Here is a 15,798-nt window from a genome sequence, read left to right as displayed (position 1 = left end):
AGTTACAGCCATTTAAACCAAATCAGTTACAGCACTCCCAGGTTTATTAATACTCATACATTTGTTAATTTGGAACGTCTAAATTGGCCATTGCAATAGACAAAGCTGCATTTTGGGGTCACAGAATTATTCACGTGCTTATCTTGTGTTTTCTTTTCTATTCACGCCAGCTGTGCAAACTAAAAGCAGATGTTTTGATTAAGCCTGCCTGGATCTGCCAGGAAATGGATAAAAGAAATGCAGTATTACGTCTCGGATGATGTCACGCTTCAGGTGACGAATGGGGCGGAACCCCGCGCACCTTCAAAGCCGAAACACTTCCTGAACCGGTACCTCAGCCGTATATATAAACCCGCAGCGCTTCTCAGCAGGGAGAGGGAGAGAGAAAGAGCTCTCGAGTTCACAAAGAATCAAACCAAAGCTGCTGCTGGACAGACTCGGGCAACAGGGAGACGTGTTTATATCCACAGGCTACTTTATCATCTCAGAGAAGGTAGGGATATTTGTGTGCACGCGCAATCTTTTATTTATTTAGATTGTGTGTTGGTAAACTGATGTGTAGGGTGTATAGACAAATGTTGAATGAATATTTGAAAAATAATTTTAATCACTTTTATTTATATTAATGGCAAATTTATTCTAAAGTTTTTTTTTCAGACAAAAAATATTATTTTGTCTTATTGTGGGTGTATTTTTTTTAATGACAGTGTTGGCTAATGTTGACACTAATATTGAACACATTTATTTGCTGTCTTATTTTTAAAAAGTGATGAAAGTAAAATGAATGTGGTGTCAGTTACATGCATTCTTAAGTTCTTTGCACTTTTACAATTAATATGAATTCAATAACTGATGGAGAAAATTCAGTTTTGAGTAGAAATGGTATCAGTTATTATGAAAAATTTAAAGCTAAGATGTTTAAATTATAAAAATGGGGATTTACAGTGTTGGCTCTATGGTACAGTAAGGGTCAAATGAAATAATATGGTTTATTGCATTCTCCAAAAAATGGTTATCATTTATGTTTTGAATGCAGATTCTGCAAAAGGAAAAAAAAAACCTCTCACAATATCCCAGCCATCAATCATGAATGAAAACTGCTTGGCTGTCAACATTCTGCTCTTGTATATATCCTGTGGAGCAAGTGCACTGGCAGCCTTCAGTCCCACTGCCTCTTCATCTCTGCCAGCAACCAATTTCACTGATATTGGCTCTGTGCCTTCAAAATATCTCACAGAGGCCACAAACCTCCCCAAATCCAGACGGAAACGTTATATTTCCCAGAACGATATGCTTACTATACTTGATTACCATAATAAAGTCAGAGGGAAAGTTTTTCCCCCAGCCTCAAACATGGAATATTTGGTAAGTCACTTATAATAATAACCATTTTTGAAATATGTAGCCTATGATACAATCAGGAACAGTTTGGACGTTAGAACTTTTGCTCTACTCCCTCATATCAGTTCACTGGGTTCAGTTGTGTTATTTATTTAATTGTATAATTACCTGGCACTTTGCCTGGAAAGCCCATTGCTGCTGTTGGACACGTGAACGTTGCACATGTAACTGCGCTCATCACAGGATGCAGGAATGACAAACTTCTCTGTGTCCATTTGGCACCAGCAGCTGTTGAGCAGATTTAATTGGCTCGGACCACCAGAGTAGATCCTCTCCAGCATAGATCATTGTGCTAAGACTACAGCTAAGCACTGAAATACTTCCAAAAGTGCACAGTCATGGGAAATGCTGTATCAGATATGTTTCAATAGATCCAAATGTTAGCTTTCTTTAATAATTTTCTGATTTTACCAAGATTAAAGTGGTAAATGGTCTACTCTGGTGAAGAGAACTCAATTTTCCTGCATGAAATTATTTTTGTATAATTATTTTTTGCTTTTTGATCTTTCTATTATGGAAATAATTTTATTTTTGTGGATGAGAATTGCTGTGGGAGGGTCATGCTCTTAAAAAAATGTAATGAACAATTTTTGCAATCATGCTATCAATTTATTTATTTTAGTGGATTGATAAAAGTAATGTATATTACATGTCTCAGGTCTGGGATGACACTCTTGCAAAGACAGCTGAGCAGTGGGCGTCCACGTGTATTTGGGAGCATGGTCCTCGCAGTCTTCTTAGATTTCTGGGTCAGAACCTTTCAGTCCGAACAGGAAGGTATGCATCTTCATATTATTTTCCAGTTTGTGATCAGTGATGTTTCCTATAGTCCTATGCTTGACATTACCAATGGATATTTAGGCCTGAATAACCAATCAAAGCATTTCATCACACCATAATGAGATTGGGTGCTATGTTTGGATTGTTTACAGATACAGGTCCATTTTACAGCTGGTAAAGCCCTGGTATGATGAAGTGAAGGACTATTCTTTTCCCTATCCTCGAGACTGCAATCCCAGATGTCCCCTTAAGTGCTCTGGGCCTATGTGCACTCATTATACACAAGTGAGTTGAAAGATATCTATTTCAATGAAATGCTGTCTTTTCCAAAAATCTAAAAATCCTGGAAAAAAAAGATTACCATTTTCCATCAACTATTTTCAACACTTATAATAAGAAAGTGTGTGATTTTAATAAATTTTTTATCAAATAAATACAACCTTGGTGAGCATAAAAGACTTCTGAACAGTAGTAAATATCATTCACATTTGACCGTTGCTCACTTGTTGCTTATGTTTTTTTACCAGATGGTGTGGGCAACCTCAAATAAAGTAGGATGTGCAATCAACACATGTCATAATATGAATGTTTGGGGTTCTGTATGGAAGAGGGCAACATACTTGGTGTGCAACTATTCTCCAAAGTAAGTGTATGTTTTCCTGTGCCTTAGCTAAGCTAAACTGCTAAACTCAAGATTGACGGTCTTCAGTAATATAATTAGGCTAAGAAAGCAACCTGACACTTCTCTGTTAAAAACATTTTTGACGTGGGCATCCATGGGGCCTTCTGGTTCAAAGACCTTGACGACCCCTTGCATTCCTGCTGCATGTCGAATTTTAGCGGAATTCTGCCTCTAATTCCAGAATCAAAGCACCATAATCTTGTGTGGCTGGTGATTGACTTGTGACCTCCTTTTTTCAGTCTTATGAGGCGGCTCACTTGAGAAAGTTCTTAGGCTACTACAGAGCAAGTTATTTATAAACTATAGTTATGACCCGACTTGTTAGCTGAGAGCTAGTAAAAGTAGATCCAGATTGATTTAGCGCATGTCTTCTAAACCTAAAAACACAGTTAGAAATGGAAATGTAATAGCATTTTTTATGTCATTTCAAACTAGCAAACACCTAATACAGCACACTTTCAAGTATGGAAACGTGCATGATTAATTTTGTCCACTGGTGTTGCTATTGTTGTTTACAGGGGGAACTGGATTGGTGAGGCCCCATATAAAGTAGGTGTCCCTTGCTCCATGTGCCCTCCGAGCTATGGAGGATCATGCAGTAACAACATGTGCTTTCCTGCTGTGAACTCAAATTATCTGCACTGGTTCAAATAAACACAGACAGACAGAATGCACATGCCCCATCGCATAGACACTGTCCCTAATGGGAATTTGCACAACATTCCTGTATCACCCTGTTTTATTTTTTATATATATGGGTCATATAGGACCATGGGTTGCAAGGCAGCAATTTTTTAAAAGACATGTAAATAACTTATTTTTCAATGTCTATACCATGTATTGATAATTATATTGTTTTGTGTATAAACCCAATGGTTTATTTCCTGAGAGGGACTCTACTGTGATTTGTCAAGACATGATTGGTGCTTACAGTATTCAACTGTAACTGCACTCAGAGAACACCAGGCGCAATTGCCAAAACTCCCATCAGGCTTTGTTGGCAAGTCTTACATTACAAATTGTCTGTAGTGCCACACTTAAAGGGGTAGTTCACCCAAAAAATGAAAATTCTGTGATTTACCCTCATGTCGTTACAAACTTGAATGGCTTTATTTCATCTGTGGAAGATAAAATAAGATGTTTTGTTAAACTCTTCAAAAAAGTTTGTTTAAAGTATGTAATAATTTCCCACCTCCTTTATGTCCTTTTTGGAGTTTGAAAGTTTTGGAACCCATTGACTTTAATTGTACACACAGAAACGGCTAAAACATAAATATAAACTTGACAAAACAAGGTTATATTGAAAAATGTTGGTAACCAAACCGTTTCAGTTTCCATCGACTTCCATTGGATGGACTAAAAATACAATGAGAAGTGAAACCATTCGGTTACCAAAATTTTTCTAAAAGGAAGATCAGAAAAATCATACAAGTTTGGGACGATATGAGGATAAGTATATGATGACAGAATTTTTATTTTTTAGGGGTGGGCTATCCATTTAAATGCAATCAATTTGCTTTACTTCAAGCAGCCTGTTTTCTGTGATGTCCTATATTAACCCTGGAGGTTGACTTTTGGCGCTTCACTTTCAATATTAAGCTAGCTCTTCTTGAACTGGGCTGGGACACTACAGTACTTCACTGGTTTGAATACACTTTCTGGCATTCTTGGTAATAGTTTGCTTTGGGTCTTCCTTTTTGGAAGATTTCCAGATGTTTAAAGCCTACAGGCATGTGCTTGGGGCTTAGAAATCGTGGAATGTTGCTTAGGTAAAGTTCTGCATTTTGCAACCCCAGAGCAAGATGAATAATCATGCTGTACCCTCATGAAATGTTGAGGCGGATTAACATGGAAAAATTTCTGATGTGTAAGTGCACCTTAAAATGTTTTTGAAATTGTGTTTTTATTTGTCATTGATGGTGATTTTTATCATTTGTACATACATTTATTATGATTTCAGCAGTATAGTCTTTACAGTGCTTGCATAACAGTGGCACAATATTGCATTGTATTGCATTGTGTAGATTTCACTTTTTAAACCGCATTACACAAGCACTTAGGGAATCTACCAGGCAGTACTCTGCAGTAATCTGGACATGGAGGAGGGGGTATAAAGAGCTATTTATCCCTTTCCCCCATAGATTCAGCATGGTCAACATGACTTCATTTATTGAAATGGTGTTTTCTGTTAAGAATTGTTCTATAAAATATTATTTTAGTTTTTTTCTTAGACTGCATCTCTTATTGTGTTAATATGTCTTTGCAGACCTCTCACATTTTCATTTTATTGTATTATAATGTTTTATTATATGGTGTTTTTTATCAAATGTGCTAAACAAGGTATGGTGCTAGGTGTTTTTGCACCTATTGTTAACACTTCATATACAGTACATTTAATGGCAACTGTATTTCAGAAACACTTTATTTATAATTTGAAATAAGCTGTACATAGCCTTTTTATAAAGTGTTTTTTTATATATGAATTTTGTTATTTAAACGTGTCATTTTGTGCCTCTTTAAAACGCTAAAACACTGTTCAAAAAGGTTAGGGTCAGTAATATTTTAAGAAACTAATACTTTTATTCAGCAAGAGTGCATTAAATTGAAGAAACAACAATTATCCACAAAAATATTTAGTACTACTTTTTTTTTTTTTTTTTATAAACATTTTTTATAATAAGAAATGTTTCTTAGTAAAAGTACATAATTTTTGTTTTTTAAGATTCATTTTAATTTTTTTCAGTGTTCCTTTTTTTAATCAAATAAATGCAGCCTTTGATAGCATAAGAACATTCTTTATAAAACATTCAAAGATATTTGCCGGCCTCGAACTTTCTAAAAAGCTCACAAAAAACACCCATCAGCAACAAATAGTTTTGATGAGAGTTTTGGATCAAGACTAGTTGTTGAAAGACATGATCAGTGCAGGTCAAGGGTTGAAATTATTTTGGCCTTCGGCCTGCAAGCAAAAGCAGATGCATACAAATACAACCAGAAACTTTATTATTTGTATTTTTTTTATTATTACTAATTAGGTCTGTCCTTTTTTTTTTTTTTTTTTTTTTACATTGTGTGCTGCCATCTTGTCCAGGTCTCCCTGGAAGAAAAGTTTCTGATATCTCATTGGGATCTTCCTGGTTAACGGTTAAAAGAAAAAGTAAAAAAAAAAAAGTATGTGTTTTATATAGGTATAAACAATACCACCATCACCTTTGTTGACTATTAAATTAATGTTGTATTTATACTTTTTAATCCGATTGCTTGCTGATGTATTTTTTATTGTTGAATAAAGCTGAAAACCATATTCCTTCAAAGCTTATTTTTCTTCAAGTGTGTTAATCAGAAATCTTAATCTGTCCCATATTTCCTCCTTTTTCTCTGTCAACCTTCTCTTGTTTTCTCTCCTCTCTTTCTCTCTTTACACAGAAACAGAGCTGATAGTAATTATGGGATCTTCAGAGGAACTCTTTCTCATCCCTGTTTCTTTGATGCTCTGTTTACAGTTTCACTTAAGCATTGTAATTTTAAGACCATTTCTTTGATATGAAAACTGGTTACAATTATATCTTGATAAGAAAATGCTGACTTTGGCCCAGCTGATACCCGTCTAAATAAACAGTATGTATATGATCTTACGAGAGGGGCCCTCGGATCTGCAGCGGAGCGAATGAAACCGATGAACCCTGTGAAAGTTACAGGCTCCGCCTCGTGCGCTCATTTGGGAGGAGGTGGGGCGAGCAGGCAGACAGACTCTCACTGCTACCATATTCAGCAGATTTGGGAAAAGTATGCAGATATCACTGGGAAATATGATGCCATAAATGTTTTGATCTATTGGACAGACACAGCTGTTCCTCTACAGATTCCCAGCTGTGAGAAGAGGTAGAATCCTGCCAGTGCCGTATAAAGAATATCAAGTCATCATACCCTTTTCTAAACCTTATGGCATGCGGTAGCTGTGCAAAAAAATATGACAAAACATTAAAAAGGTAGTGTTTCACAGGAAGGATGAAGTAGGTGTACAGTAATACTAATTGGCTACATCAAACTAAAAAAGGACCCTGTTCACATAGCTTTTATACTGGTCTTATTGTGCACGATTCATTGGTTTTCATTTCATATGGTTAGTCTGTAAAAGTCTTTAATCAAAATGTAAAAATGCACTTCTTGTCGAATTACTTTCTTTTCCCGCCAATGTCAATCTTATGGAATTGATTGGGAAAATAGCCAGTCGTGTTATCTGCTTCTCTCCAACTACCTGCAGCGAGCTCCACATCAAACAAAAATGGTGACAAAGTCTATTTTCAGCTGCTTCTGTCCCAAAACTCTGATCCCCATCCTCAAACTAACATCATTACTGGTCTACCAAAAGCAGATGTGCAGAGCTTTTATTATACCCTAAACACTTAAGACTGTAATCACTTCCAAAGGTGTTTATTTACTGTGTTCCTGAATACTTATGCAAAGTATTTATTTAAGTTTTTCTTTTTAATAAATTTGCAAAGTAATCACAAATCTGTTTTTGTTTTTTCATTACGGTGTATGAAGTGTAGACTGATATGGAAAAAAGTAATTTAAAAAAAGTATTTATGACTAGCAGCAACGTAACTAAATGTGATTTTGTGAAATATTATTGTAAATTGTTATATATACATATAGTGAGTCTAATTAAACTACATAGGACAAGCAGTTTGGAGATAGGATGGATTCAATTAAATCCTGTTTCATTCAGAAATCATTTGCATCGAGGAAGTTAAGTTGTCAGCAGGGTTTGACATGGAATTAATTCAATTCTATTATATTTCACTATATAATTCATTATTAATCATAGATTATTTCGAGTATATTTATATTCTGATTTTTCACTTGCCTTAATGCCTCATTACGCTTGTACAATACAGCCCTGTTTTGATTCAAGCTGTCAGATCAATATGACTAATAGTGTGCTTTTGTAAAATCAATACAAAGTCCAGCTCAAGTGGATATTAATGTTTCACGTCCTTAAAAAAGAAGCACATCAGTCCCAAAACTGTTGCTGCAAGAAAAATACCCCACCTATGTGAATTACAAGATCCATTGTGCACGTTTGTATCCAGCAAAATCGATCTGACAGAGAGCAACCCAAGTTTGTCACAGAATCTACAACTATTCTCATATAATGCAAAACTGTGAATTTTAAAACTGTTTTTAAAATGGCATTTTCTTGTGGCTTTTACTTGGAAGATTTGGAGAAGAGGTGATTAATTATGGGAGTATATGAGCTTTCAGCAACTTTATTTATTTAATATTTTTTTTGCAAACCCTCAAACTCTTCCAGCTAAACATCAGGTGAGTTCGTTGCTGACGGCGGATCAGAAAAAAGATCCAGTTTGTCTTTGGCTTGCAACTACACATGGCAGACCAACAACCTGCTGATGAAAACTTGGCTCCCGCTCGTTTTCTTTTATGTCTCCCGGGAACCATAACCGATAGCTTTTTTCAATTATTTGTGTGCTTTTTTCCTTTCCCTCTCTCTTTGCCGTTCCCTCTGTCTGAGGGACCCATGCCAAATCTGTTCATTCGACAAGCGTCCCTCCTCCCCCTCTCCCTGTGCCTCCTTCCTCTCATCTGAGGTGGCTAAGTTCAGACTGGCCTCTGCTGTCCTCGGCCTGCCTGTTAAATACTGTCCCCACTTTCCATGATACATGAGAAAAAGTCAGCTGTTCATCATAATGGAGATTTAAAGCTTTACATAATGCTTGCCAAATACAGCTTGGAAGAAAACTTGTAAATTCCTTTATGGACACTATCAGAATTCACCCAGGCGTTAAAAAAAAAAAAAGAAAAAAAAAATCCTTGGTGAAATGGAGGGTGACCAAGGCTGCAGTGTAACATCCTGCATCTGCTACTCACCACAGCTAGATCTGGTCTGCTGCAAAAGCAACAGGACGGACTGTAAACATCTCTTGTGCAATGCCAAACTGTCTCTCCAAGCTCCCATGCTGCAAAGAGCTAAAGGTGTTAAAGGAATGGTTCACCCAAATATTACAATTCAGTCATCACTTACTCACCTGTTTGTCATACTTGATATAATTTGATTTATCAGTGTTATCATTATTAAATGTTAAAATGACTCACTTTAAACTAACAACAATCAACACCATAAGGAAAAACAAGTCACGAAGTATTGCAGTTTCCTTTCAGATGAAAGCAAAATACATAAATTAGTGATATCTATATCTATCTATCTATCTATCTATCTATCTATCTATCTATCTATCTATCTATCTATCTATCTATCTATCTATCTATATATATATATATATATATATATATATATATAGATTAATCTAGATGGATAGATGGATAGATTAATCTAGATTAAAATGGCTCATTCGAATTCTGCCGAAGGCATTCAGAATATGTGTGTTACCCAAATAAAATTGACAAACAGTAAGTCTTTGAGAAGGGGTTTATCAAGCTAGGTGGTGCATTAGAAAAGGGGCTCATCTCCTGTTTCCAAAATGCATCACGAAGTGCTTGAAAAAGCTGTAAACTAATTCCACATTGCACAAGGTGCAAACAACCTTATGCCTGTTTCACACATACTCCGTCTGCAGTGCATATGTGTTGCATATTTTTTTTACGCACCCATGTTAAGGGATTCCAGTTGCGTTCCAGGAGCGTTGCGTTGGTTTAATTTGTATGTGTGTTTATTTTTATTTATTTGTGCTATTTACACAGTTTAAGTTTTTTTTTTCAAGTTTGTAGGTGTCAAGGTACAGCAACCAAATAATTAAATGTAAAATAGCACTGGATAGTCTTCAATGTAACCCCTAGTTGCTCCAGAGGCGTGCGACCTCTGACATATATAGCAATTGTAAGTCGCTTTCGATAAAAGCGTCAGCTAAATTAATAAATGTAAATGTAAATGTAAATGTAAAAATGAAATATACAATCAAACCTACATTTATTCAGACACCTTCAACATTTCTAACATTATTACAGTTTTGCTATAAATATCAAAAAATGATATCTGGTGTCTTAATAATTTTTGGCTTGACTGTTAAAACTACAAAGTAATTCAGTCAAGAGCAGTGAGTGATTTTCATTTTCTTGGATTAACATTAGAGCAGCCAGTAGCTAAATTAGGCATGGTCACTTTAAGACACGATGAACGAACGCATCCAATATAATTCACATCCCATTTTTTTCCTCAACTGTTTACTTTCACTTACGAAATAACTGACAGTTTTTCGAGCATAATTTCCAAGGTGGATATTTGGACATATTTTGTATGTATTTGTCAGCACAAGAGCAAAAATAAGCAAATTCGATGTTCAAGTGTTTTGAGACGCCCTTCTCTGCGTGTGCCCTGAACACCAGAACACCACGAGTACTGAATTGGCATCTTTCACATCTTTTTGTTTGTTCAAACTGCGATTTGTATTTGTTTGTTCAGGTGCAGGAGGGACTTCGAGGAGAACTTCGCAGAAGAGAGCTCGTTTCAGTGTCACTGTCCGTGATACACGGCTCTCTCTCTCTCTCTCTCTCTGCACCGAACACAGCGCGCAAGTAACCAGCTACTCTGTTCAGCTTTTTTTCCCGCCTCTTGTGTTTGGATGTTTAAATGTTTAAATCGACAAGGGGTAAGGCTTAAAAACACGTGAAAAAGATAAGCTTTCTTGACGATGCAAAGCAGTGGCCCGTCAACTGTCCTGAGCTTTGTTACTGTCTTTGTTATTGTCCTGATATATTTAAATATAGAATTTCTTTTAAGACATAGAATTTATTTATAAAATAAACTGGTAATATTGTACAAATAGTTCCAGTTAGTTTAGGTCTGTTAAGTAACATTAACGAACAATGAGCAATCATTTGTTAAAATATTTAATGTTAGATAAAAACAGATGTTCTTTGTTATTGTTAGCTCAAGTCCATCAAGTAATATTAACAGACACAGCTTTTGATTTTAATAATGTATTAGTAAGTGGTGAAATTAACATGAACTATGCCATTAAGCATTTTTCATTTTTAGTTTTCGTGTAATTTTTGTGTTAACTAATGTGTTTAACTAACCTTAACAAATTGAACCTTCTTTTAAATTGTTACCAGTATACATTCAAGCCTTATTTTCAATTCATAACAAAACCAAATTAAAATCTTTCCAAGTAGCTACACATTGGATACACATTTTTCCCTGGTTAGAAATCACTGTGCTTAAAAACACGTGAAAAAGATAAGCTTTCTTGACGATGCGCAGTAGTGGCCCGTCAACTGTCCTGAGCATCTTTTTAGGCTGGCCTCAGCCAGTCGGTTATATAAAATATCAAGGTGAAAGTCATCAAAGCTTGCTTAGTATAGACCCAGCTCCCAACCCAACTTTGAGAATAGATTAACGGCGATATTTTTTTATCGCCCGATAAGAGTCTCGCGTTAACAAAGCACGTTAATATGGAGCCAGAAGAGTCTCAATAAAGATAAATGCACACACTACATTCACATATGCACACACAGGATTCATAGATGCACACACATGATTCATAAATGCACACACATGATTCATAAATACACACACAAGATGCACAAATGCGCACAAAATTCACAAATGCACACACAAAATTTAAAAAGCACAGACGATTCACAAATGCATACAAAATTCAGAAATGCACACAAAAATCAGAAATACACACACAATTCAGAAATGCAAACAACATTTACAAATGCACTCAAGATTCACAAATGCAAAGGACAAGATTCAGAAATGTATTTCTGATGCACACACACACATATCTTGATTCACAAACTGCTTGCGGTCTGTGAACTTCACTGCATTTGTGTGTGAATTTTGAGACTCCCCTGACTTGGCTCGACACACAAATGCTTTTTTTTAAACAGGGAATGATCAGCAACCAATCAGATATCTCCCTTCTTTTAGCCAATCACAAGAATGGCTTGTGATTGGAATCTTGTTTACTTATAAGCCAATCACATGAACGTGTTCACACAGCAATTGTATTAAATTATATGAAAATACAGATGTTTAGATTACAATTCAGGTTTATTTTTTATTATTTTTTACTAAATATAAATTTAAAAATGTCTCAATACATATAGCCCAGTGACTGCAGAAAAAAAAGTTAACCATGGATTCATAAATTTGCAATAGGCAATTATTTCATTTTATTGAAATATTTTAATGAAAGTAAAAAAAAAAAAAAATTTTTAAACCTTTTTGAATATTTAAATATATCTAAATATTCTTTTGGATGCAATATAGAAGTCACTTTAATTATAATATTCAGTCCCTACATGAAGAGAGAGTCAGTGGTCTGCTGCGAGAGGAAAGTGGCTCTCTGGCTGCGAAAAGTGGGTCTCCGGCTGTCGTTCGCTTAGGAAAGTGAGTTGATCGCTGCTTGAGGAAAGTGAGTTGATCGCTGCGTGAGGAAAGTGAATCGTTCGCTCAACTTCGCTGCTTGAGGAAAGTGAATCGTTCGCTGAGGAAAGTGAGTCGCTCGCTGGGTGAGGAAAGTGAGTCGTTCGCTGCGTGACTCGTGAGGAAAGTGAATCGTTCGCTGAGGAAAGTGAGTCGTTCGCTGGGTGACTCGTGAGGAAAGTGAGTCGTTCGCTGGGTGACTCGTGAGGAAAGTGAGTCGATCGCTGGGTGAGGAAAGTGAGTCGTTCGCTGCGTGACTCGTGAGGAAAGTGAGTCGTTCGCTGCGTGACTCGTGAGGAAAGTGAGTCGCTCGCTGGGTGAGGAAAGTGAGTCGTTCGCTGCGTGACTCGTGAGGAAAGTGAGTCGTTCGCTGCGCAAAGTGGGTCGCCGGCTGTGTGAGGTAAGTGAGTCGTTCGCTGAGGAAAGTGAGTCGTTCGCTGCGTGAGGAAAGTGAGTCGTTCGCTGATTGGCTTATAAGTAAACAATGCCCCACGTGGGGTGCATTATTGTGATTGGCTAAAACAAAGGAGATATCTGATTGGTTGCAGATCATTCCCTGTTTAAAAAAAGGCATTTGTGTGTCGAGCCAAGTCAGGGGAGTCTCAAAATTCACACACAAATGCAGTGAAGTTCACAGACCGCAAGCAGTTTGTAAATCAAGATATATGTGTGTGTGCATCAGAAATACATTTCTGAATCTTGTCCTGTGCATTTGTGAATCTTGAGTGCATTTGTAAATGTTGTTTGCATTTCTAAATTGTGTGTGTATTTGTGAATTTTGTGTGCATTTCTGAATTTTGTATGCATTTGTGAATCTTCTGTGCTTTTTAAATTTTGTGTGTGCATTTGTGAATTTTGTGTGCATTTGTGTATCCTGTGTGTGTATTTATGAATTATGTGTGTGCATGTATGAATCCTATGTGTGCATATGTGACTGTAGTGTGTGCATTTATCTTTATTGAGACTCTTCTGGCTCCATACGTTAACACAGATGTCGGCCCACCACAAATATATATATATATATATATATATATATATATATATATATATATATATATAATTCTGGAAAGAATTGCAAAGATTAGGCCAATAGGGTACAAAGCTGTCACTGGTCAGTACCTTTTCAAAAGGTGATTTTTTTTCTTCTTTTACTAATATATACCTTAAGATATCAATAATCACCCTTAAGGTACAAAAGGGTACCTTTAGAAAAGGTACCACCCCTTTAGACTATACTAATATATCCTAACAGCCTTAACTTTATTTGAATTCTATAATATTTAATACAGCTAGTATATATCCTGATTAAAATTAATATATTGCCTTTTGCATGGTTGGTTTGAGTAAACAGCTTAGGAAACAGTATTTGGTGACCCATGTTCTGTTTTTGCCTTGATCTGTAGTTCTTCAAGAAACATTATTTCATGCCAGGATCAATGTTCGTATGGAAATGCAACACTGAAATAGCGCCATGAAATCAGATTGGGCTTTTGAGAGTTTTCTTGAAGTACTGTAGTCCATTTCGTGTCTCTAAGAGGAATCTAGTTGTGCCGGATGGCTTTGATGCTAAATCAAAGCAGTTTGTACTGGATGATGTGACATAATATGATATAAGTCTGTAGAAATGTTTGTGGAAAGTATTCATCATTCAGGAAATGAAATCAAGTCACACAATAATAATAGTACTTTGTTTATGTACTGAATCACCAGCAGATGGCAATCTTTGTCCTATATGGATCTTTGCACTCCCATAAACTTAATATCATTCCGGTCCTCATAGCAGCTAATGAGATCAGAAATCAGTAGAGGTATATATATATATATATATATATATATATATATATATATATATATATATATTATTTACTATCATTTTGCATTATATATTTATTTATTTTTTATACATTTTCTTTGTTGTTTGATGTAGTTTTTGTACAGTTTGCTTAATTGATTTCAAATTCATATTTGTAAGCTAATTTTTGTTGTTTTTTGGCAGCCTAGGTTGAGCCCTGTGTCCCACCCACCACAACCTACAGGGCACACCCTAGTCCTAACTCCATGTGATTTCCTGGGGTGAACTGACAGCCTCAACCAAATTTTTCAGGTGGCCAAACTGTGCAATGTGGAGAGTTGTACTCTTGGTCAATAGCTTGCCGTTCCACTCAATGGACTGTGGCACACTTGAATCTTTAATAATTTAAAACGTACTTGTTGGTGACTTTTCTGTCATCGGTAGTCTTTTCTTTCTGAAGATAATCACATACCTGCAAAAGCATTTATTTGATATTCTAGAGATCCAAATGTGATTTACAAATTTAAGGATTCACCTTGACAGTAACATATAACTTGTGTGGCAACTGTACTTGGACATTAACTTTTCTTATCGCATAGTTTAACTATATAAAATGTCTCGGGTTACGACTGTAACCCTTGTTCCCCGAGAAGGGGAACAAGAACTGCGTCGAACGACACTTTGGGGCAATCCCCTCAGCGAAGCGCCTCTGAAGTATGAATGAAACTGAGCCAATCTTGATTGGTGTTGCGTCATGACGTAATGTGACGGCATACACGGAAGCTATAAAAAGGACGCCGGCACACAACAGAGATAGCTTATGTGATGAAGCAAGCGCTCCCAGACAGGGGGAGGTGTGGCGACGAGATGCAGTTCTCGTTCCCCTTCTCGGGGAACAAGGGTTACAGTCGTAATCCGAGACGTTCCCCTTCGAGGGAACATCGAACTGCGTCGAACGACACTTTGGGGGAACGAGTACCCACTATGCCACAACGAGCCCTGCCTGTCCTAGTGTGAAGCTGCGCACAGGCACACTTAGGACGAGAGCACAAGGGTGCCAGGTGTCGATGAAATGTCCAGGCTGTAAAATCTAATAAAAGTGTGAGGGGTGGCCCATCCTGCTGCATCGCAGACCTCCTGGATGGGGGCCCCTGAGAGGAGGGCTCTAGAGGACGCCATGCCTCTAGTAGAATGAGCCCTCACGGCCAGAGGTGAAGGCAAATTGTGCACCTGGTAGGCCATAGATATAGCTTGGACAATCCAGTTGCTAATGGTCTGTTTGGAAGCAGAAAGCCCCTTCTTGGGTGACCCGAAACAGACTAACAACTGGTCTGATTTCCGCCATGAGGAGGACCTCTGGATATATATTTTCAAAGCTCTGACAGGGCAGAGCAAGTGAAGTCTCTCCTCATCCACCGTCACGTGAAGTGGAGGATGAAAAGCCTGCAGAACCGTAGGCCGTGCCACATTAGACGGCACCTTGGGCAAATAGCCTGGCCTAGGAAGTAGGATGGCCTTGATGTTGCCTGGAGCAAACTCCAGGCACCCGTCAGATATAGAGAGCACCTGGTGATCTCCTACCCTCCTCAGAGAAGTAATGGCCAACAAGAAAGCCACCTTAAGGGAAAGGTTCTTGGCCTGAGCTGACTCCAGCGGTTCGAAGGGGGCCTCAACCAACCCTCCTAGAACCACTGCCAGGTCTCATCCTCCAAGCCCCACGGAGGAAAC

The 15,798-nt window shown here is 37.2% G+C and overlaps 1 protein-coding gene across 1 annotated transcript; it reads left to right on the top strand.

The window, feature by feature from the left end:
- The first annotated feature begins 329 nt into the window (after positions 1-329).
- On the top strand, positions 330-3,751 carry LOC127946013 (peptidase inhibitor 15-A). Its single transcript, XM_052542296.1, has 6 exons — positions 330-493; positions 1,037-1,365; positions 2,060-2,178; positions 2,334-2,466; positions 2,709-2,824; positions 3,382-3,751. Exons 2-6 carry the CDS (start codon positions 1,087-1,089, stop codon positions 3,515-3,517), a joined length of 783 nt encoding a protein of 260 aa, XP_052398256.1. The 5' UTR covers positions 330-493; positions 1,037-1,086; the 3' UTR covers positions 3,518-3,751.
- Positions 3,752-15,798: the final 12,047 nt, after the last annotated feature.

Source organism: Carassius gibelio, chromosome A24 (genome assembly GCF_023724105.1).
Source record: "Carassius gibelio isolate Cgi1373 ecotype wild population from Czech Republic chromosome A24, carGib1.2-hapl.c, whole genome shotgun sequence".
Lineage (NCBI taxonomy): Eukaryota > Metazoa > Chordata > Actinopteri > Cypriniformes > Cyprinidae > Carassius > Carassius gibelio.
Note: the sequence above shows the minus strand (reverse complement) of the source record. Positions and strands in the feature narration are given on the sequence as shown.

Excerpts from the sequence above, each read along its gene's own strand:
- LOC127946013 (XM_052542296.1), top strand. The coding sequence starts at position 1,087 with ATGAATGAAAACTGCTTGGCTGTCAACATTCTGCTCTTGTATATATCC. Across the intron at positions 1,366-2,059 it reads CCTCAAACATGGAATATTTG|GTCTGGGATGACACTCTTGC; the intron begins GTAAGTCACTTA and ends TACATGTCTCAG. Across the intron at positions 2,825-3,381 it reads GTGTGCAACTATTCTCCAAA|GGGGAACTGGATTGGTGAGG; the intron begins GTAAGTGTATGT and ends TGTTGTTTACAG.